We start from the raw sequence: 23,043 nt of genomic DNA, 5'->3' as shown, positions 1-23,043 counted from the left end.
TTTTGGTATAAATGTGTATTTGTTTTGGGATTTGGGTGGGATAGGTATTTATGTACTTTTGTTTGTTGTATGGCAGTGAATGTCTGCTGGTTTTGTTCATCGCCCTGGGTGATAGGACAGTAAAGGTTTATTATATTATTAAAGACTATTGTACTTCAAAACTAACTTTTGCTAAGTATTTCCATTTATATGGTACATGATTTTATAAAATCTCAAAGCTGGTAGTAACTACACAGAAACATTCAGTAACAAACGAACAATGTACATACATGGAGTTGTACAACTGAGAATAATGCAATCTGCACTGGAAATTATGTTTTTTGTGCCTAAGTGAACAAATAACTCCCAGCCAGGTACAGAAATGATAGAAAGACGATTTGAAGTATAGGACATAAAGAGAAGACCACATGTCAATGCCCCCCTTCACCACATATCTAAGATCTTAAATTGTCATCTATCATCACTCTAAAATCTTAAGATTAAAAAAACCCTTTGCTGTCAACTGTGACATACCTTTGAGCTCTCCTTCTCTCACTTTTCTTAACACATTTGATGAGACAGCAGGTTAAAAAAGCCATAGACATCAGCAGAATAATAGCACAGCTCACAATGGAGGCAATCACTGCAATTTTAAACCCAAAGGTTTCATATTTGGATATAGCTGCAAGAAAGCAAACACAGTCACAAGCTGACACCTGCATTGTTATCTAACTTCTTCTTACTCCTGCTAATAAATTCCTCACTTGCCTTGACAGTTGAAGAGACTTGGCATCATTTCAATCTAGGAACATCTCTGTTTAAGAGTGTCTTATTTATAAGTGAACAATGAAATCCTCCAAAAGGAATTTGGCATAGAAATTAATCCAGTGTAATGTTGAGAACATTTTTTCTTTTTAAAAAAGGGAAAGACAGTATAGGCTCTTGGTACACGAACTTGTAGCATCTGATGATGTAGTCTTCATAATCTATGAAGTTTATGCTAGCAATTTCTTTATCTCAGATAGTTTCAATCATGCTACAAAATCCATTGATATACTGATTTCCCAGAGTGACACAACTACGTCTTCCAATCCTATCTCGGCACATGACAAACTTGCAATGCACAACTAACATCTGGGAATGGCATTGCTTTGCTAAGACCCATTTGCAACAGAAGACCATGGTCAGCTTCCAAGGCCTCCCTGCTGCTCCACCCTCCTTGTTGTTACTGCACTTGTCCTCTCCATGTAAGTGAGCAGTAGGAAGAGAGAGAAGATCTCACCTCCATGTGAACCCTCTTCTCTGTGGACAGTGGAGCAGATTATATCTTGAGAGAGAAGTTGGCTATGATAGTTTTACTGGACCATCCTGGCCAAGATACTGTTTCCCAATATGGCTTATGAATACAGTCAGCCCTCCACTTTGGCAGAGATTAGCCACACAGGCCCCCCACAAAAGTGGAATAATCAACATCTTTATTAAAACTCTAGGGCCTCCATCATGAATCTATAATCGATTTTCATGGAAAACCTAGAGATTTTTAGAGAAATTTTTTTATTCAAACCTTAAATACACAGAAGTCAAAGCCACAAATACAAAAAATCAATTGCACTGTTCCTAACATCTCTTTACTCTGGTGCCTATCGACCATTAACATAGATTCAAAACTAAAGTTCAGTACTGCATTCAAATAAAGAAGAATGAACAATCAATTCAGTCTTGGACTATTTCAAAATTAGATGTGAATCTGCTTCAAATGTACTGAGGATTTTGGTACATGGTACTCTCAATATGCTGAAATCCAAGGCCAAGGCTTCAGATATTCTTCACTATTTCTGTCATTGTTATTGTTGAAATAAAAAGCCTAGAATAAAAAGGAGCTAGTTTTGTTGCCATTTGACTCCTCTTTGTCAACAGAGTAGCTATTTCTCTTGCTATCACAAGTAATTGCACTTTAGCAGACTATCCACGTTCTTTTCAAAAGCCAGACAGGGATGGGGATCATATGGCAAGAGGGTGTGGGGAGGAAGGGAGAAGTGAATACTTACGCTTACATGAAGGGATGTCTGCTGTCCACTGGGTGCTATTGCCTTTCCAAATGCATGTGACAACTCCTTGTCCAACCAGCTGGTGTTCTGCAGAACACCGAAAAGTAATGACTGTGCCCACAGTGGTACCATTGCCATGGATGATCTCGGACATGCCAAGGTGAGGTGCGAATATCTGGTTGCATTGTCCTATGAAAAGAAAAAGGGGAAGGGGAAAACATTTGTTATTCCAGATCTTTACCATTAGCTCATCCTGGTAGTACCACAAGATTAGAAGGGCTCTGATCCAACGAATGTAGCAGAGTGGTTAAGGATGTAAACTGGGCCATTGAATTGTTGTATTCATATCTGTGTGTGTGTGTGTGTGCACGCGCGGACACATGCACATACACACACGCTATGCGAGGTAGATTTAAACAGCCATCCACATCTCTTTCTGCTTTTACAGTCGGGTTAATTGTGTTGGCCTACATCACAGTCCTAATGTAAAGATCATTCAGATAATGTATATGGAGTAATTTACATGCTTGAATTGTGCTATATAAATGCTAAGCAGGAGCATTAGAATATCAGAGATGAAGCAGAAGATTTCCAACTTGTGGACCTATTGCACAAAAACTAAGCAAACTATCTGGATTGGAAGTGCAGAGCTGCCAAACTTGAGACAGCTTGAACTATAAAGAGATAAATGAGAAGATGAGTGATCCGGGAGGGTGATGGCACCTATTAGGACACAGGGTCGGGGCCAGAGGAGGGGCAGGGCTTCTTCCCAAGAGCCCGAGACAGGGCTAAGAATCTATACCTCTCCTGAGGTGCTTGTTGGGACACAGAGGGTGGAGCTAGGGAAGGGGGTGTGGCCTCTTTCCAAGAGCCCGAGACAGGGCTGAGCCTCTATACCTCCCCTGAGAGGCCTTTTAAGACTAAAGGGCAGGGTTGGGGCCTCTTCCCAAGAGCGCAAGACAGGGCTGAGCCTCTGTATACCTCCCCTGAGGTGCTTGTTAGAACACAGGGATGGGGTATAGAGGTTCAGCCCCATCAGGCACTTGGGAAGAGGCCCCGCCCCCTCCTCTAGCCCCGCCCCCTGTGTCCTGGCAGGCACCACAGGACAGGGATAGAAGCTCAGCCCTGCCTCAGAGCTCGTAACTCCGCCCATCCCAGTCCTGGCCACCCATTTGTGGCCCTGCCCACTGCCCCCTCCACCTCTCAGCCCTGCATCGTGGACTAGGAAGGAGGTTCAGCCCTGCCCTCTTGAGCAGGAGCCACGCCCAGCCCTCTAAGCCACTCCCCATTTTCTGGAAAGGGGGCGGTAGGCCAAATAGTTTGGGAGCCAATGTGTTAAATGGTGGCAAGGATTTCTTCTTTATATCCTCTCCTCTCATGTACACCTTAACTACTGATAACAACTGAATAAATCTATTATTATATTGGTCTACTTATACTCTGCCTTTTTCTTGAACCTGAAACTCCAGTTGCCACACAATGTCTTACTAACCAATGATCTAAAAAGGTGGAGCAACACCATTCTGAATAACAAAACTCACAAGAGTTTGATTGTAACTGATTTATGTCAAAACTTAAAAACATGCTTTCATACCTGTTATATATTAGACTCCCCAGTACGTAAGTAAGCAGCCTTAAGCTTTCTTCAATAAACTTTAAAATTGCTTTTAACTACTGGTTGTATTTTAATTAAAGTAATAATTTAATTCAAATCCTCTCACCCAGCATTGCACCCAAGGCTTACAGCATGCCTTGACACTATCAGATTGTTTTAACACTATATAACTAATATTTTGAGATTATAATTAATTTGATTGTCTTTAAGAATTACTACCTTTTGTGGTTCTAAGTGTGCTTTCCAATTCTCAGATAAATATCAAAAGAACGAATGAATGACTAAAACCATTTCTAACACGATTTTCACAAATTCTGTTTTTTGTTTTCCTTTGTCCTCATTGCTTATCATCCCACACTTTATAAATCTCTGTGGCTATCTAAACAAAGAAGTTTGTTAACAGCTGCCAGCTTAAAGATGACATTTCATGCATCTGATGAAGTAAACTCTAATCCAGTAAATCTTCAACCATAACAAATTTGTTAACTTTTAACATATCACGAGACTCTTAATTTGCCATTTCTTAAGACTTCCCTGAATCGACAATTTGGTTGCAGGAGTGCGTGCTGGGAACACTCCAAAGGATATCTGAACAGATCAAAGCTCTGCATAATGTGAGAAAAATAAATGGGTGGGTAGAAGCTGAATAGAGGCAGAGGCAGAGAGAGAGAAAGAAAGGGAGGCAGAGAAGCGGCCGGGGGGGGGGGGGGGGCTGTGAACCTGAAGTACAAATTCTATGTTGTTGACATGTTGCTTTCAGAGAAATGTCTTCCCTTTTAGGTGACTATTTGACAACACTATATTCTGGTTGTAAGTCCATAAATATGAACATATATGACAAAGAAAATAGGTTGTGTCCTGTGCCTTAATAGTTGCACTAGTGTAGATAATGGATACCAGGTTGAACAACTTCAATACTGTACCTCTCTTCATTAACACAACTACACAGGTTCACCAAGCTATGATCCCATGATCAGTCTTCCACATACCCTCCAGCTATCTGCCCTCCTGTACTATTGCCTACCCAGTGTGCCTTGTGGTTCATTTTTAAAAAGCACAAAGCAATCACCTTGGGAGTAGAGGGGGAGAAGAGGCAAATCCCACCCTCTGATTTCATGCTGGCATGGTGGCACAGAAGAGAAAGGGACCCTTCACTGTAAGGTAGATAGTGAGAACATAACAGGATAGGGAGGTATGGATGAGTTTGGAATTCATGGGTTTCACCCATGAATAGCTGGGAAAGGAGAATCATAGAAGGGGGCAAATAGTAGCAGGATATGCACAGCATCATGTGTTCACTATCCTCACCAAAGATAACAGTCCAGCTGCAATGGAGGTTTGCCTGTCTCATATAATAAAGTCCTTTATGCTCAATGTATTGTTGAAGGCTTTCACAGCCAGAATCACTGGAGTGAAGATGCCAGCCACAGATGCAGGAGAAATGTCATCAGGAGAAAATGCTGCTAGAACACAGCCATACAGCACAGAAATCACACAACACTCATTTATGTACAGATTTCAGAGCTAATCTTTCATGTCCCTTCTTCTTCTTTGTGTGAAAAAACTTCTTCTAGCATTCAACAAACGTACAATGCAAGTGCACCTCAAATGAAATTGCTGCCCTGATTCTTTATGAATGGAAAAAAATAAAAAAAAACCTTCTGTAATGTACCTCCCAAGATGATTTACAGCATATTTCAAAGAAAGACAAAATCTGCAACACATCAGTTGAAAATATGTTTAAAAGAGCATAATTGACAAAACACCACCCAAAAAGTGCAATTAAAACAGTCAAAACAAAAACAACAAAAGCTTCAGTCGCAGTACTTTAATATATAGCATCATCCCATGGCTGTCATTAAAATAGTAATTATGCTGTAAAAATGTAAATGTGAAAGAGAATAAAAAGCACTGTTTGAGGTATCTCTTATGGTTTCCTGATGAAGTGTAGCACATACCCCCTTTTTGTATCCTGTCTGGAATTTTGACTTTTCTACCTGAAACTGTACATTGCAACTTGGATAAAGTCAAATAACCGCTGTCCAATGTTGGGGCATCTGCCATAAATTTCAAAAGCTGATGGTTCATTCTTTTACTTCAAGCAAGACTCTTCCTTCTATAATTTCGATTGGAAATTCAGCACTGTGGCTAGAATAACAATTAAAAACATGAATATTCTCTTTTATTTTTGCAGATACCTGGCTGCAAAGTTTCTTTTCAGCCCAGCATTATAGATAGCGAGACCTTGAAAATCACTGCTGTTGTAGCATAACCAAATTCCCTGCTTTCTCCTTTCATAGTTGCTGTGTGCCTTCAAGTAGTGTGCTTTTTTTTCATTTATATCCACACCAATTTACATGAAGAGTTTATCTCCCTCACGGATCAGCAAGTGTTTTGTCCTTCTGTCTTGCAAAACAATACTGTGAGAGAATTGGCCAGATTAAAACAAATTAAAGCTTATTTGAAAATGATAATGAAAACCTTTGACTGTATTAACATCTTCACAAATAACACTGAGGCTTCAAACATCTCAGATAAATAAAGGGATGATCCAGTTTAAAGAAATCCACAACCCAAAGGTGTTATGTACTTACATTTGGGCTGTAATTTTCTAGTTAAAAATAGGAAGTTACAGATACTGCCAGAATGAGCATTCTGGTGAACATACTGTTTTCAAATTTAAATTGTTCAATGAAAGAGGGGCAAACCATTCCCTCTCTCATTCTGTTATTTTGTAATTAGTATATATCACTGTGTTGCGCAGTCATAAACTGTATCATTGTTTTTTCTTCCTTTTGCCACTGGGGACATTTTAATCGTGTTAGACACTTTATATCATTTCACTGTAAATATGAAGAAAAAAAACCCTTCTAAATCACTTCATTTTTATATTTAAAAAGGGAATTTAAAAAGTGCATTAGACTGAAATCAAGCCCTACTTTTACTTAAAATTAGAAGATCCTTGCTCCATTCCATGTTCTCAGTAAAAGACACATGACATAAGGGTTTAGATCAATGGTGTCCAACCTTTGGTCCTCCAGGTGTTTAGGACTCTAGCTCCCAGGAGACCTTGCCAGCTTGTTCAATGGTCAGGAATTCTGGAAGTTGAAGTCCAAAAGACCTGGAGGACCATAGGTTGGATACCATTGGTTTAGATGCTTCACCCAGTTCATTTCATTGATTCTAGCTGCCACAATAGCCCTATGCATCAAACTAAATATTGAGGAGCAAATTCTTCTGGTAGCACTAAATGTAGTAGTGTCATGGACTTAACTGTTGAGGGATTAAGCCAATGCTGATATAAATCCCCTTCAATGGGATTCAGCATTGGTTTATTTATTTACTACATTTATATTCTCACCCCGAAGGGGACTCAGAGTGGCTTCCAAGAGGGCAATATTGAATGCCATACAAACAACAACAGATACAATATACATAAATATAAAACATGAAACATAAAAATCATAGCATATTAAAACATTACATTAATATATTAAAATCAGCTATAAAAACCACACAAATCCAAAGTCATAGTCCAGGGGGCATTCCAATTGTATTACGCTTACTTCATTGTCGCCTAGTGCACTGCCTGTTCTCCAAAGGCTTGATCCCACAGGCACATTTTCAGTTTCTTTCTGAAGGTCAAGAGTGAGGGAGCTGATCTAATTTCACTGAGAAGGTAGTTCCATAGCCAAGGGGCCACCACTAAGACAGCCCTGCCACTCGTCCCCATCAATTCAGGCCCACCTTTAGGACTACAGCCTACACTATACCTTCAGTTTTGACAAGTGGTAGTATTATTTAAGAACATTTCAGATTTAATACTTTTGAAGACAACACAATTTTGACTACACAATTACTATACCACATTTAACTGCCATGGTTCCATCCTATGGAAACCTAGGATTTACAGTTCAGGTTAGTGCATTTTGAGTTCTCAGCCGAGAGCTCTAGTACCTCACCAAACTACAAACACAATGATTCTGCTCCCCTGTTTCTTCTACAATGCTTGGTTCTGCAATGTTTCTTACTTTTGTATCCCAACTGCTAATGATTACTAAAATGTCTTGTTTTAGTATGTAATCAATGTCCTACTGGAGCCAAGCACAGAATCTTTCAATTTCTTTTTTCCTCTGCTTCTGTCGATAGGGCATACACCTGATTAGCATTACATTGATGGGTTTTTCCTGAATGCTTAGTGATGTTATTTAGTCAGACTTCGTATTATATCCTTTGACTGTTTTTGCTGCATCTCCCTTAACTATTAAGGCTACTCCATTTCCTTTCAGTTCTCCATTTTCTAAGTAAAACACTGTATTTTATTTACTTGACTCAAAATGTCCAATTCCTGCTACTTTAGCTCACTTGCTTCAAGTACTGCATTTATAGTTTTCCAATGTTTAGCTTACCCTGATTCATGCTTCTCACATTTCATGTTCACAATAATAAGTGTTGCACAGCTTTAGAGTTTCCGTTCACCTCTGAAAATTAATTTCATCTGAAAAGTTGAAGTTACATTTATCTCTATACTGGCTTTGGACACAACATACTTTATCTCTTTCTATTGTTTCTATTGTTTCCTCAGCACTGAAATGTCTGCCTTGTACATGGACAGCAAGTGGAAAATGGGGTGGGGTCCTTGAGAAGGGTGCTGAATACGTTCTCTTTGGGTTTTTTGGTGTGACTTTCCTTGCATAGAAATGAGCAACAGAATGTGAAATGCATAACAGAAATTGATCAAAAAAGAATGTACAGGTCTCAAAACCTTCAGCAAAAGCCTTTCTGTATTTAATTTTTTCCTATTTTTCATGTGCAACTGGCTATAGAACTATTTCTGCATATTTAGAAATGGAATCAAGGCAGTACTCTCATTTCCATTATACTTGACTGAGATGATGGTACTGCCTTGATTCTATTCAGAAATATCTTCTTCAGCAAATCCTTTCCTTATTCTGAGGTGTTGCAAAGTCTGTCAGGAGCTAAGAAAAAACATTTGATGATTTCCCTTTCCTCCCCACAAAAAATGATTTCACCAAGTCTTATATAAAATTATTCCATGTTCACACTATGTCCATTGTTCATATATTATGTTGTACACCGCTTTGGGTCCCCTAGGGGAGGAAGGCGGTGTATATGTAAATAAATGGGGCCGGGCTGTGGCGCAGCTGGCTAGTAACCAGCTGCTATAAATCACTACTGACCGAGAGGTCATGAGTTCGAAGCCCGGGTCGGGTTAAGCCTCCGACCATTAATAGCCCCGGCTTGCTGTTGACCTATGCAGCCCCGAAAGACAGTTGCATCTGTCAATTAGGGAAATTTAGGGACGCTTTATGCGGGAGGCTAATTTACAACACCATAAAACTGCCAGCAAAACACGAGGAAAGGAATGAGGAAGTACAGCCACTACTGGACGGTGAAGCAACAGCTCCCCCTGTGGCCGGAATCGTGGAGCTGGAAAAATGTTAAAAATGCCTCTGAGTTTGTCTAATGTATGTTGTTTGTCTGTTGGCATTGAATGTTTGCCATATATGTGTTCATTGTAATCCGCCCTGAGTCCCCTCCGGGGTGAGAAGGGCGGAATATAAATACTGTAAATAAATAAATAAATAAATAAATACATTCTAGTTACCTCCTTTTGAAAGCAGCTTATCTTCCAATAGTTATGATTTGGCAGGGACAATTACGATTAACCCTATGCCATACCACATTTTCACTTGAGGTCTGGAGAATCTACATCCTTTCCAATGTTTTAGCCGGGGATTGAAAAATTGATTTGAAAATGTCCCAGTTTTTCTGTCCTCCTCCCATTGTCCTTTGTTATTCTCAGTTTACTTCAATTGCTCCAAATTGAGCTCAAAGTGCAATTGAGTTTTCAGTGGCAGAGGGAGGATGTTTCACATCTCAGTGCCCAATTCTACATCAAGAAGCAAACTAAAAGCACACTTGGCTCAATCCTGATCTTCATTCTCTAGCAATTCTCATGAATAACTTCTCATTTCCAAATGTGTGCAGTTAGCCATGGTATTTCTGCAGACATTGCCAAATTGTACATGGGATCCATTAACAGGATGCAGCTATGAACAGGGAAGTTAACTTTCCCAGGCTCACAGTGATGCTGCCTTATTATCTGGAAATACTGTTCCAACAGTGTTCAGCTACCAAGTGAAAAGTGGTGTAGGACTGAAAGCTGAACCAAAAACAAAACTTATTTCCCTTTGTAGGAAACCTATAACTTCCTCATAAAATTCTAATATTACTTTCCATCTAAACCTCTTGCTGATATACGAATGAAGCTTCCAAAAACTTATTCTGGTGAATCTATTATGAAGCGTGGTGAGAACTGAACAATGGCAGTAGTCAATTATAGTTGTATTTTTCAATATGTTTTCTTCATATGTAAAAAATAAATTAAAGGAAAACACTGCGTATAACATAAAGTGAAGACCTATTTCATTATAACAATGTTAATTCTCCTGGAAGTAATCAGCTAACAAACAATAAGCCTAGATGCAATCTAGTTACACAATTAAACTTTTGATTCCCAGTGATTTTGATGAAAGAGGCAAGTGTACTGAAATCCTTCCCTCAGAAATAAAGAGAATTTAGAAGCATTTAATCTCAATGAGTAGTTAAGCACCTTTTCCATGTGATGACTGCTAAATGCACAGCTTCATACTTATTCACTCATTTAAATCTGACTCCATCATTAAACACAAGCATCCTACACAGTGTAGGGGTGAGAGAATATTTCATTATTATCTATTATTTATCAAGTATGCATTTTTAATAATCAAAGCACAAAATAGGTCTGAAGAATCCACATCCTTCACCAATATTTTAGCTGGGGATTGAAAAGGTTATTTTTGGACTACAATTCCCAACATCCCTCAGCCATCAAGTCCAATGATCATACTCAGAATGGGAAATTTTGGGAATTTTAGCCCCCAAAAGTAATGTTTCTACGTTCTAATTGACCTACAGCTCTGAAATCTCATACCACTTGACTAGTCAGATTGATTTGGTGGGGGGTGTAAGTCCTTTTTTAAGGTAAACATTTCAAATATTCACAATGAAACTAGAATACCTCTTCAGAGTAAAGAAGGCCTACATGAGGGTCATTTAAGGAAATGAAGGGTCTAATAAGGGGTTAGAGAAAATGACCAAGAGCGAGCCAGAGCCAGCCCTAGAAATCAATAGGTCGAGAACTGGATTGAGATGACTGCTTCAGGTAGAGCAAATAAAACCAATCCCTTTGGCACTAAGCTAATTTCCATAGCAGAAGTACTAGAATAGATAAGCCAGAATCATACAGTTGCAATAAGAATAGATCCACTGGATCAAGAAATTACATCATGTAGCCCTAGTGATGTTGCTCAACTGCAACTTCTGTTTCCCTTACATTGCCTACATTAGTGTTGCAGAGGATTTTTGATTATTATTATTTTTTTTTTAAAAAACACTTCCAAATATGGGAAATCAACCAGCCTTTAATTCTTAGCATGCTGTAGAATGGAGAAGGAAGCCCTTGGAAAAAAGTTTCTGATTTTTTAAAATAAAGTACAGCACTATGAACAGGAATTTATAAAACTGTGTATTTATATAAAAGCTCTGTTGATTGGCTATGACAAACAGCATTACATCATTGATTCATCAAGAAATTAACATAAAGATAGGTGTAAATATTTGTATGTAAGGAAAACTCTTGTTTTCTTTATCCAGTTGTACCATGCAAGTTTCCCCCTCTAATTGATTGGTATTAGTAAGAAACAAATGTCTTATCTGAGTCTTCCAAGCTTCTTTGCACCCATAAATCTCTGAGCTTTTCTAACTGCCTTTGGCAGATTGACAAAGCCACTTTCTCCTTTTTTTTCCCTTTTTTCAAATGGGAACTCCATGGGTCACCCAGACACACCTCTTTTCTCAAATAGAAAAGTAAAATCACAGTGCTATCACCGGCTAGGGCCAGTGAAGGCTAACCTATGACACGTGTGTCAGCACTGACATGCCTAGCCATTTTTGCTGACACGCTGCTGCCTGCAGATTGATTGGATGACTATGTCTTTTGTGGCCAAATTTGGTGTGATTTGGTTCAGTGGTTTTGTTGTTTACTCCACGGGAATTACGCACATTACACACACACACACACACACACACACACACACACACACACACACACATAATCATTCTATTATTATTGTAGTATATTATCGTATTATTACTATTATATTATTCATTATTCATGACTACATTGAAACTAGAATAGAGAGAAATCAGCGTTGTTGTACATAGGAATAAGGGTAGTAAATAGTTTTTGATTTATTAAATACAGTTATATATTACAATCATACATTTTTGTTATTTAAACTATACATATTGCAAAATTATGGTTTTTCTCTCTCGAAGTGACACACCACCCAAGTCATGCTAGGTTTTTTGGTGAATTTTGACACACCAAGTGCAAAAGCTTGCCCATCATAGGGCTAGGCTAAGGCTCCTGGGAGTTGCAATTCAACAGCAGCTGTAGAATCACACAATCCTTATACTAGTCTATTAACACAGCATCTTAAGTAGGGATAGGTCGACTGGTTAAAGGCTATGTATATATGGAGGCCTTGGGAGGATTTAATGGGGGAAGAAACTGGTACTAGCACTGTTCATATGAAGATTGTACTTCTAATGCATGTGGACAAGTTTGGGGGAGCAATTTATGCATGCTCCCTTATTCTACTTGTGTGTATGTGTTCATAACTATGTGTGGGTGTGTCTTCAAGTCACATGTCGACTTATGGCCTCCCCAAGAATTTCCTATGATTTTCTTAGACACAGATGGTTTACCATTGTTTTCTTGTGAAATACAACCTACAGCATCTGGTATTCATTGGCAGTCTCCCATCCAAGTACTAATCAGGGCTAACCCTGCTTGGCTTCCAAAATTAGAAAGCATTTGATATTCTACCTAGAGTCTCCAAATGAATACATCTGAACCATACATCTGGGGTGAGATTTTAGCTGCTGCATAACACTGTCAACCTATATGCAATTCTATGTATAATTCTATGATTCTATATACAAATACAAGCATTGTGAAAATGAAATATACAGTTAGGTTTTTATTTTTTTCAGTGAGCAATTTTGCACAGTTAAACACCTACCATGCTATTTCTCATTTCAAAGATTTTTTTTTTACTTAAGAGAGAATATCCATCTATCCATACATCTATCCTTCTACCCACCCCCTCATCCTTCCATTAAGGAACATGCAAAGGACATGCATTGTTGTGACTGCGCCTTCGGGGATTATGGTTGATGGGGATGGAATTCGAAGAGGAAGAAAAAACCCTCGTGATGAGGGTTCACTGGAGGAGTTGCGCAGGAAGCGACTTAGAGAGCTATATGGGGGATCTTCTGAGGAAGATTCAGATGGGGAGATGGATGCTGAGGAACAGGTGGTGGCTGGGGAAGTGGGCACTGAATGGGCACAGCCACCGGAGATGTCTGGGGATTTTGGGTCTATGGATATTTCTGAACCTGGGGTTTCTGCAGGAGCTGATCCCAATTGGGATGCTTGGAGAAGGGAGGATGGTTCTTTAAGTGTTCATGGGGCTAAGTGTGGGCAGGATGATTGGGACTCCGACGAATTGCTAGGTACTCCAGATCCACGAGCTCTAGCTGTGTGGAGCTCAGACTCTGAGTAGATTTGGGACACCTGGTGTTTGGGTGTGAGTGTTTGGTCACCCAGGAGGAAGGGGAATAAAATGGGAATGTTTGGCCACTGCACTTTGCGTGTGGCAAGGTGTTGCTGAGGCACCATTGGGATCTCTGTGTTTCCATGAAGACTGGACTTGGACTATGATTTGAATCTGCTGTTATCACCTAGCTTGGCTCTCGCTGTGTCTTATCGTGGACCTGTTTTGGATGACTGCACCCTCTTCAGACCTTGGATCGGAATTTGACCTTGCTACTGCCTTCGCCCTGTGATTGATGACTACTATCGTCTTTTGACTCCTGGCTTGCTCTTTGGACACCGCTGTTATCTCCTGACCTGACCTTGGAATCCCGGACGACGTCTTTTCACCATCCTTTTGGAGCCTTCGGCTTTATCCACATTGTGGAAGCAGTCTACTGCATTCTTAGTTTGTTTGTTTGTTTCCTGACCAATTTGGTGTTTTCTTTTGGGAACTGTTCCTTTGAAAACTACAGAGCCGGCTAGCAGGGCTTGGACTCAGAAAGTGCAGTTTGCACTAAGTTTGTTTAGCTTTGTTTTTACCTGCTTGTGTTGCTGAATTACATTTTTGTTTGAACTGCTCTTGAAGCACTGATAGTGAAGTGTTTCAAGGTTTTTTCTGTGTTAACATTACTTTTTGGCTTATCTGCTGAATAAACTCTATTTTTGTTCGCTAATTGGCGTCTGACTCTTGACATGCATGGTATAAAAGTGTTTTGTTGCAAGCTTCTTTAAATCTCAATCAGGATAGAAAAGTCTCTGCATTAAATCTGCAGCAAGAAATAATTATGCCAGAAGATGTCTTTAACCTTTAAGCATAATTATGCTAGAATCCAAAACAAGATGGAAAACAACAATTCAAGAAATAATAGCAATGGGAATAATTCATCTATCTATGCATGTAAGTCTTATTAGCATGCAATACCTCTTGTTTGGCAAAGCAGAAATGACTCACTAACATAACTGGGAAGGTTTCACATGTCTCACAAATGATTAAAGTGCAAGACCAGAGCCTTTCCTTTCCTGAATGAGGGGAATTAGGGGAGGGTGACCGGTATCAAGAGCAGGTTAAGCTTGTTTATCACTGTAATGAAACGAAAGGCAAAGTGCAATGCGACAGATCAGTTCTAACAGACTTTCTCTTGCCTTGATTTCCTGTAGCAAAGCAGAACTTCCCCTGACCTTTTCAATCAATAGCAGCACATCTGCCTAGGAAACAGAGGCAAACAAGGATCTGATTTGATTACTTGCTCAGTACAACAAACTCAGAATGCATGTTTAATGTCAAGATGGCTAATTTCATCAGAAGGGAAGGGGGATCCAAAAGACATTTCTGTGCTTACTGAAGTCTTCTCAAAGCCAGAAGTCAGACTGAAACCACAAGTTAGAATCCCTTATCTATGCACGCAAAAACTGCTGAGGGTCTCCACCACATGTCTTTAATCGGGCCCTTTCTCTTCTCCCATTTACATATGCATACAAATCACTGGTTGATGTCCATGGCTGAAGAGGCAGTCACAGATTTGAGCACAACTGAAACTTAGCCAAAGCTTCACATTATCTCCAGCATATTGCTTTTAAAGGGTCCTTTCACATTACAAAATTGCAAAGCTCTACGACCACTTTAACCTTTGTGTCTTCATTCTATGGATTTTTAGTTTACAGAGAGGTATTTGACATTATCAGTGAGGGAGTTGAGGCAATTTACTAAGATACAAACCCCTAGACAGACACCATGAGATGCAGCCAGGACAGTTAAAATAGAATCAGCATTATAATGGTCTAGTTAGCAGAGAAGTGAGAAAATCTTTCAGGAATAGGTCAGCTTCCATCATGCAGCATGTTTGAGTGCCCAAAGAGCACAGCATCGAGGGATGCATGGCTTTGGTTAGAGAAGTGTCCCTTTGGTCACCCCAACAATCTAATCTGAAAAGTTACCTCTTGGAGGACTGGAAATCCCAAAATTCACAGCGGGCATAAACTTGCTGGGAGTGGTAGTCTGAAAAAAGAAGGTTTCACCAAGACTTCATGAGTGGTTGAAGCCAGCGCACACAAATAACCTGTGGCTTCTGGTGGGAAGATAAATGATGTTCTGTGTGCAAGACCCACTGAGGAAAAAAGTCCACAAAGCATGATTTTCTTCACAAGAGTGGACTATATATCTTCTCCAATACACTGAGATAATGATGCTGTCTGTATAATCCCTGCTGTAGTCAAAAGACTGAAAGGGCGTGGTCCCTCTCCATATGCCCCCTTTCGTGTCTCACTTGCCTCTTCCTTTGCAAGTCAAGACTCCTGGGGGGATAAGATAAGAAGCCAGCCCAAGACATTTTGCTACTCTCAAGTAAGGGTGTGCGCTTAGTACCCCAAATTGTCCTGCTCAATTCAAAGGATCAGTCTGAACGCAGATCAGAGATAGCTGCTCTCAAATCCAATCTTTATTGAAGAACACATGACTTTGGAAAAGTCAAGAATGACCCAATGTTTACATACAATCATTTTTATCACCTCTGATGCTACGTAACACCACACGTAAATATCATCATCAATTCCCACCCCCAATATCACATTACTACCATTTTCACACACTAGACCAATTATAATTGTTTATATTTTCAACCCCAAGTTCCCAGGCATATTCTATCTTCTTCTGCCAGGTGCTTCTAGGGTTGTTTATGTTATGACTCCCAGTCCAGGGCTCGGTAATTCAGCCCTGTAACTGGGTTCCATGACATGGTGCCCTCCTTTTCTTCGTCCTCCTCTTCGGTTCTTCTTTCATCACAAATCTGAAACAAACCAAACAATAATTCTATGTGTCCATTTTGTCCAAAGTACCCCTATACTTTTTCAGTAAGCTACGATGGAATACAGGGTGTATTTTCCCTAAACTTTTTGGCAATGCCAACTGGAAAGTCACCTCGTTGATAACACCCTGTATTCTGAATGGTCCAATATATTTAGGGCCCAATTTTTTCGAAGGTAGCCCCAATTTGATGTTTTGGGTACTTAACCATACTAGATCTCCTTTCTCCAATTTATCGCCTTCCACCCTTTTTCTGTCTGCGAACGTTTTATACTTTTTGTGTGCTTCCTTTAATGATGCAGTCACTTGATCCCAGCATTCTAACATTTGATTTTTCCATTTCCCTGCCCCTGTTTCCTCATTCTCTGTCCATTTTGGCAACTGGGGCAGAGGTTGTATTTCATACCCGTAAACTATTTCAAAGGGAGTTTTATTTGTTGCTGAATGTATAGTCGAATTAAAAGCTAGTTCTGCAAAAGCCAACCACCTAGACCAGTCATTTTGTCTCATGTTAGAATACATTCGAAGGAACTGCCCAAGTGTCTGCTGAGTACGTTCCACTGCTCCGTTTGTCATGGGGTGGAAAGCAGAACTTAGACTCCTTTCTGCTCCCAGCATTTCCAAAAATTTTTCCCAAAATCTGGCTGTGAATTGAACTCCTCTGTCACTGACCACTCTACTGGGACATCCATGAAGTTTGTAAATATGATTTATGTATAATTCAGCTAGTTTCTCCGCTGATGGTAATTTCGTCAGTGGTATAAAGTGGGCCTGTTTAGAAAATAAATCTAATACTGTCCAAATATAACGATGTCCTTTGCTGACCGGCAGTTCCCCTACAAAGTCCATAGCTACACATTCCCAAGGTCTGGTAGGTTCCACTACTGTTTGTAACAATCCCATTGGCTTCCCTCCTCTCGATTTATTTCTGGCACAATCATCACATTGAACAACATGATTCTTTATATCCTTCCTCATTCCTGGCCACCAACAATGTTTTGCTATTGCCTTTGTTGTTTTTGTGATTCCCGGATGACCAGCGCTCTGGTTATTGTGAAAACGCTCCAAAATTTTAATCCTTAATATTGCTGGGATATATAGTTTCTTGTTCACGAACCAAAACCCCCTCTTCTGCTCCCCCTTTTCCGAATTGGATGCGATCCACTGATCTGGATAAGAATCAAGGGAACCGGGACTCAAAAAGATCTTGTCGTGGGTGTCTACTACAGACCTCCGAGTCAGGATGAAGGACTTGATGAAGCCTTCTGTCAACAGCTGACCAAACAGGCACAAAGAAGAGATATAGTAGTCATGGGCGATTTCAATTATCCCGATATCTGCTGGAAAACAAACTCAGCCAAGAGTACAAAGTCCAACAAATTCCTCACTTGCCTTGCAGATAATTTTATGGTCCAGAAGGTAGAAGAGGCAACAAGGGGATCAGCAACTCTTGATCTAATCTTAACAAATGTGGAAGACCTGATCAATACAGTTGAAGTGGTTGGATCCTTAGGGGCAAGTGACCATGTGCTCCTGCAGTTTGCAATACAAAGGAATGCTGAAACTAAGACAAGTCAAACACGCATTCTGGACTTTAAGAGAGCTGACTTCCAAAAAATGAAGGAATTACTGAGCGGCATTCCATGGACGCCGATATTAAAAAACAAGGGAGTTAAGGATGGATGGGAGTTTTTCAAAAGTGAAATACTCAAGGCGCAAATGCAAACAGTGCCAACAAAGAAGAAAAATAAGACAAGTGCAAAGAAGCCAGAATGGATGTCCAAAGAACTTCTAACTGAGCTAAAGCTCAAAAGTGACATGCACAAGAAGTGGAAAAGGGGAGAAATCACCAAAGAAGAATTCAAACGTATAGCCAACTCCTGTAGGGAAAAGGTTCGCAAGGCTAAAGCGCAAAATGAGCTCAGGCTTGCCAGGGACATAAAAAACAACAAAAAAGGTTTTTTTGCTTATGTTGGTAGAAAAAGGAAGAAAAAGGAGGCGATAGGGCCACTGCAAGGAGTAGATGGGGTGATGGTGACAGGGGATAGGGAAAAGGCAGAACTGCTTAATGCCTTCTTTGCCTCGGTCTTCTCACAAAAAGAAAGCCATCTTCAACCTCAGCAACATGGAATGGACGAAGGATTGGGGGAAATCCAACCCCAAATAGGGAAACAAGTTGTCCAGGAACACCTGGCCACTCTAAACGAATTCAAGTCCCCAGGGCCAGATCAGCTACATCCAAGAGTATTGAAGGAACTAGCGGAAGTTATTTCAGAACCACTGGCAATCATCTTCGAGAGTTCTTGGAGAACAGGAGAAGTCCCAGCAGATTGGAGGAGGGCGAATGTGGTCCCTATCTTCAAGAAGGGAAAAAAGAACGACCCAAACAATTACCGTCCGGTCAGCCTCACATCAATACCAGGCAAGATTCTGGAAAAGATCATTAAGGAAGTGGTCTGCAAACACTTAGAAACAAATGCGGTCATTGCTAATAGTCAACACGGATTTACCAAAAACAAGTCATGCCAGACTAATCTGATCTCTTTTTTCGATAGAGTTACGAGTTGGGTCGATACAGGGAATGCCGTGGATGTAGCATATCTAGATTTCAGTAAGGCCTTCGACAAAGTCCCCCACGACCTTCTGGCAAACAAACTAGTAAAATGTGGGCTAGACAAAACTACGGTGAGGTGGATCTGTAATTGGCTAAGTGAACGAACCCAAAGGGTGCTCACCAATGCGTCGTCTTCATCATGGAAAGAAGTGACAAGTGGAGTGCCGCAGGGCTCCGTCCTGGGCCCGGTTCTGTTCAACATCTTTATTAACGACTTAGACGAAGGGTTAGAAGGCACGATCATCAAGTTTGCAGATGACACCAAACTCGGAGGGATAGCTAACACTCCAGAAGACAGGAGCAGAATTCAAAACGATCTTGACAGACTAGAGAGATGGGCCGAAACTAACAAAATGAAGTTCAACAGGGACAAATGCAAGATACTTCACTTCGGCAGAAAAAATGGAAATCAAAGATACAGAATGGGGGACGCCTGGCTTGACAGCAGTGTGTGCGAAAAAGATCTTGGAGTCCTCGTGGACAACAAGTTAAACATGAGCCTACAATGTGATGCGGCAGCTAAAAAAGCCAATGGGATTTTGGCCTGCATCAATAGGGGAATAACGTCTAGATCCAGGGAAGTCATGCTCCCCCTCTATTCTGCCTTGGTCAGACCACACCTGGAATCACACTGTGTCCAATTTTGGGCACCGCAGATGAAGGGAGATGCTGACAAGCTGGAAAGCGTCCAGAGGAGGGCAACTAAAATGATTAAGGGTCTGGAGAACAAGCCCTATGAGGAGAGGCTTAAAGAGCTGGGCATGTTTAGCCTGCAGAAGAGAAGGCTGAGAGGAGACATGATAGCCATGTACAAATATGTGAGGGGAAGTCATAGGGAGGAGGGAGCAAGCTTATTTTCTGCTGCCCTGCAGACTAGGACACGGAACAATGGCTTCAAACTACAGGAAAGGAGATTCCACCTGAACATCAGGAAGAACTTCCTCACTGTGAGGGCTGTTCGGCAGTGGAACTCTCTCCCCCGGGCCGTGGTGGAGGCTCCTTCTTTGGAGGCTTTTAAGCAGAGGCTGGATGGCCATCTGTCGGGGGTGCTTTGAATGCGATTTCCTGCTTCTTAGCGGGGGGTTGGACTAGATGGCCCATGTGGTCTCTTCCAACTCTACTATTCTATGATTCTATGATTCTATGATTCTATGATCTCCCTCATAAGACTGTTTCAGTTCTTTTCCCCAATTATTTTCCCCGTCGAGTTCAAGAATAGCAGTGTTCTCTTTTTGTGTTTGCGCTCTTGTCCTGACCGCTAAACCCCATTGTTTATCAGAGAATATTGTCCCCTCTTTTGCTGCGGCCAGGCTTTCGTGTTGAGGCATGCGTGAAAGAGCATCTGCCAAGACATTTTGCTTTCCCTGGAAAAACTTTAATTGGAAATCGAACCTGCTGAAGTACTGCGCCCATCTAATTTGTTTGGGGGACAATTTTCGAGGAGATTTTAAATACTGGAGATTCTTATGGTCAGACCAAATTTCAAATGGGATTCCGCTCCCTTTGAGGAAGTGTCGCCAGCATTCTAAGGCTTTTAATATGGCTAATGCCTCTTTTTCCCATATGGGCCAACATTTTTCAGTTTCACTGAACTTCCGGGACAAATATCCACAAGGTTTTAAGTTCCCATTTTGATCCTTTTGCAATAGTACTGCCCCGTATGCACAGTCTGAAGCATCGCAATGGATTATGAAAGGGCTTTTGATATCGGGGTGTTTTAGGATGGGTTCTTCTGTGAAGCATCCTTTTAGGGTTTCAAATGCCTTTTGGCATTCCGGCGTCCAACTCAGTTTGGCGCCAGGAGCTTTCACTTTGGCTGTCTCCCCTTTTCCTTTTGTTTTTAAAAGTTCAGTAAGTGGCGCGGTTATTTGTGCGAAGCCTTTTATAAAGGATCGATAAAAATTTGCAAACCCCAGAAACGATTGCAACTGCCTCCTTGTTTGAGGTACTCCCCATTCTTTTAGGTCTGATACTTTAGACGGGTCCATAGCTAATCCTTCTGGAGATATCCGATATCCCAGAAAGTCAATTTGAGTCTTATTAAATTCACACTTGGATAATTTTGCATACAGCTTTGCTTCCCTTAGTCTTTGTAAAACTTCCCGGACCAATTCTACGTGCTTTTCTTTATCTTCAGTTACGATCAAGATATCATCAAGAAATATGAATACCCCTCGATATAATAATGGGTGCAGTATTTCATTTATGAGCTGCATAAAGCAACCGCCGCCATTTTTTAATCCGAATGGCAAAATTTTATATTCAAAATGGCCGAATGCGCAGGAAAATGCAGTTTTCCAAGTATCCTCAGGTTTGATTCTTAATTTATGATATGCTTCAATTAAATCAAGTTTAGTAAATATGCTCCCTTTCTTCAATACGGTAATTAGATCCTTTACTAAGGGCATAGGGTATTTATTGTCCTTAGTAATTGCATTTAAATTTCTATAGTCAATGCACAATCTTAGGGAGTTGTCTTTCTTTCTCCTAAATAACACTGGGGCTCCGAGAGGAGAATTGGATGGCTTAATGAAGCCTCGCGCCAGGTTCTTATCAATATATTTCCTCAATTCCTCCTTCTCCTGAACAGACATGGGATATACTTTTGGTTTCGGTAAGGTTGCTCCTGGGGTTATTTCAATTTCTACTTCTACATTCCTCTTGGGGGGTAATTTACTCGCCTCTTTCTGATTGAAAACATCCACAAAGTCTCTGTATTCCGGCGGCAATAGCTGTGGGTCTATTTCGCCTGCTTCATCTCCCTCGTCCTCCTCTCCTGCTAATCTACTTATCTCCCATCGCGTCTGTTGTTCTTTAAACGCCAGGCTCTTCCCTCTCCAATCTACTTCAGGGTTTGCCTGTTCAAGCCACGGTATCCCTAGTATTACGTGGTATGAGGCAATAGGGGCTATCACAAAGGATATTCTCCCTTCCCATTTGCCTATTTTACATGGGACCCCTTGCATTTCCTTTGTAGATACTTCCCCAGCAGCAACTGATCCATCTAGCTGCGAAAATGCAATTGGGGAGTCAAGAAATGTCTGCTGGCATTTCAGTGCTTCTGCTAGTTCCGGAGTTATAATGTTCCTAGAGCAACCGCAATCCACAAATGCCCTGCAGGTGGCCCGATTCTCTAGCCCCGATAGGCAGATTGGCACTACTAGCATGCGTTTGTCTCGACTCACCAGCCTCTCCGGAGATTCTGGGGCTCGCACCTCCTCCTCCGCTCGCCTCCCGACTGCTGGCTTGGGCTTTGAGGGTTTTGGCGGCTCCCCCTTCCGGGCCCAACATTCTGCTGCTCGATGGCCCGTCTTCCCACATACAAAGCACCCCGGTTTGGGTTTGTTGTCATCTCCTTTGAAGGGAATCCCCGGCCTTGCTCCGGGCCTTTCCTGCTTCCTCGTTTCTCCTCGACCTCTCGCCGTCGGTCTTTGCTGGCCGCTGCCGCCCCTGAAACGCTTCACTTGGGCTAGGGTGGATTCAACGCGCCCCGCTAGTTGTATCCAGCCCCTTAGTGTTTCTGGGTCGTCTCTATGTGCCGCCCAACTAAAAATCTCAGGGCGTAGTCCCTCCTTGAATATTTCCACTTTGGTCACTTCAGACCACTCTGGTACCTTTTCTGCGAGATGGAGGAATTCCTCTGCGTACTCAGGCACCGTTTTGTCCCTCTGCTTTATTCCTTTAAGCTGGTCTCGAGCCCTCAATTGCTCCAGCCGGTCTCGGAACCGGTTTTCCAGCGCGGCGAGGAAGCGGGGCACTGACCTCAGGCACGGGTCGCTTCTGGCATGTAGTTGTACATACCAGCTGGCCGCTCCTCTCTTTAGTGTGTTGCCGATGGCCCGAACCATGCTTGCTTCGGAGGGGAATGTGTGTGCATTGTCTTCTATATATCCTCTGACGCTAATGAGGAAAAAGTTCAGTTCAGATGATTCCCCTCCGTATTCCAGTTTGAGATCTTCCCTCCTTTGCATCCATTCTACGGCCCGCTGCTGCTGTCTGGGAGGCATGGGGAAGGGTTGCATCGGGTTTCCTTGGACGGCTCCTTTTAACACGCCGCGCCCCACTCCGCCGGTCGTCCTGCGCGGCTCCCGAAATTCTGCCGCTGCTGTCGGTCCTTCCACCCACCCGAACTCGGGCCTCGCTGTAGCCCCCGCATCTCGCCGTTCCTCGCCGTACGGCACATTCTCCTCCCCTTCCTGGATCTCCGGCTCCTCTCCGCCTTCATCTGCTAATCCACTGGACCCAATTCCTCGCCCCAGT

General features: G+C 41.6%; 2 protein-coding genes across 2 annotated transcripts in view; one reads left to right on the top strand and one right to left on the bottom strand.

Moving 5' to 3' along the window:
- LOC134296055 (uncharacterized) overlaps positions 1-23,043 on the top strand; it is a 435,533-nt gene that overhangs the window by 50,702 nt on the left and 361,788 nt on the right. The gene's annotated exons all lie outside the window — the stretch shown is intronic.
- The window catches only part of susd3 (sushi domain containing 3), a 67,625-nt gene that overhangs the window by 25,347 nt on the left and 19,235 nt on the right, over positions 1-23,043 (bottom strand). Inside the window, exons 2-3 of the mRNA XM_008115580.3 lie at positions 2,028-2,216; positions 514-661 (exon numbers count right to left, since the gene is read on the bottom strand). Of these exons, the coding sequence (XP_008113787.1) occupies positions 514-661; positions 2,028-2,216 (337 nt within the window). The remainder of the gene's footprint in view (positions 1-513; positions 662-2,027; positions 2,217-23,043) is intronic.

The sequence above is a fragment of the Anolis carolinensis genome, chromosome 2 (genome assembly GCF_035594765.1).
Source record: "Anolis carolinensis isolate JA03-04 chromosome 2, rAnoCar3.1.pri, whole genome shotgun sequence".
NCBI lineage: Eukaryota > Metazoa > Chordata > Lepidosauria > Squamata > Dactyloidae > Anolis > Anolis carolinensis.
The sequence above is the reverse complement of the archived record's forward strand: the minus strand, read 5'-3'. Positions and strand labels throughout refer to the sequence as shown.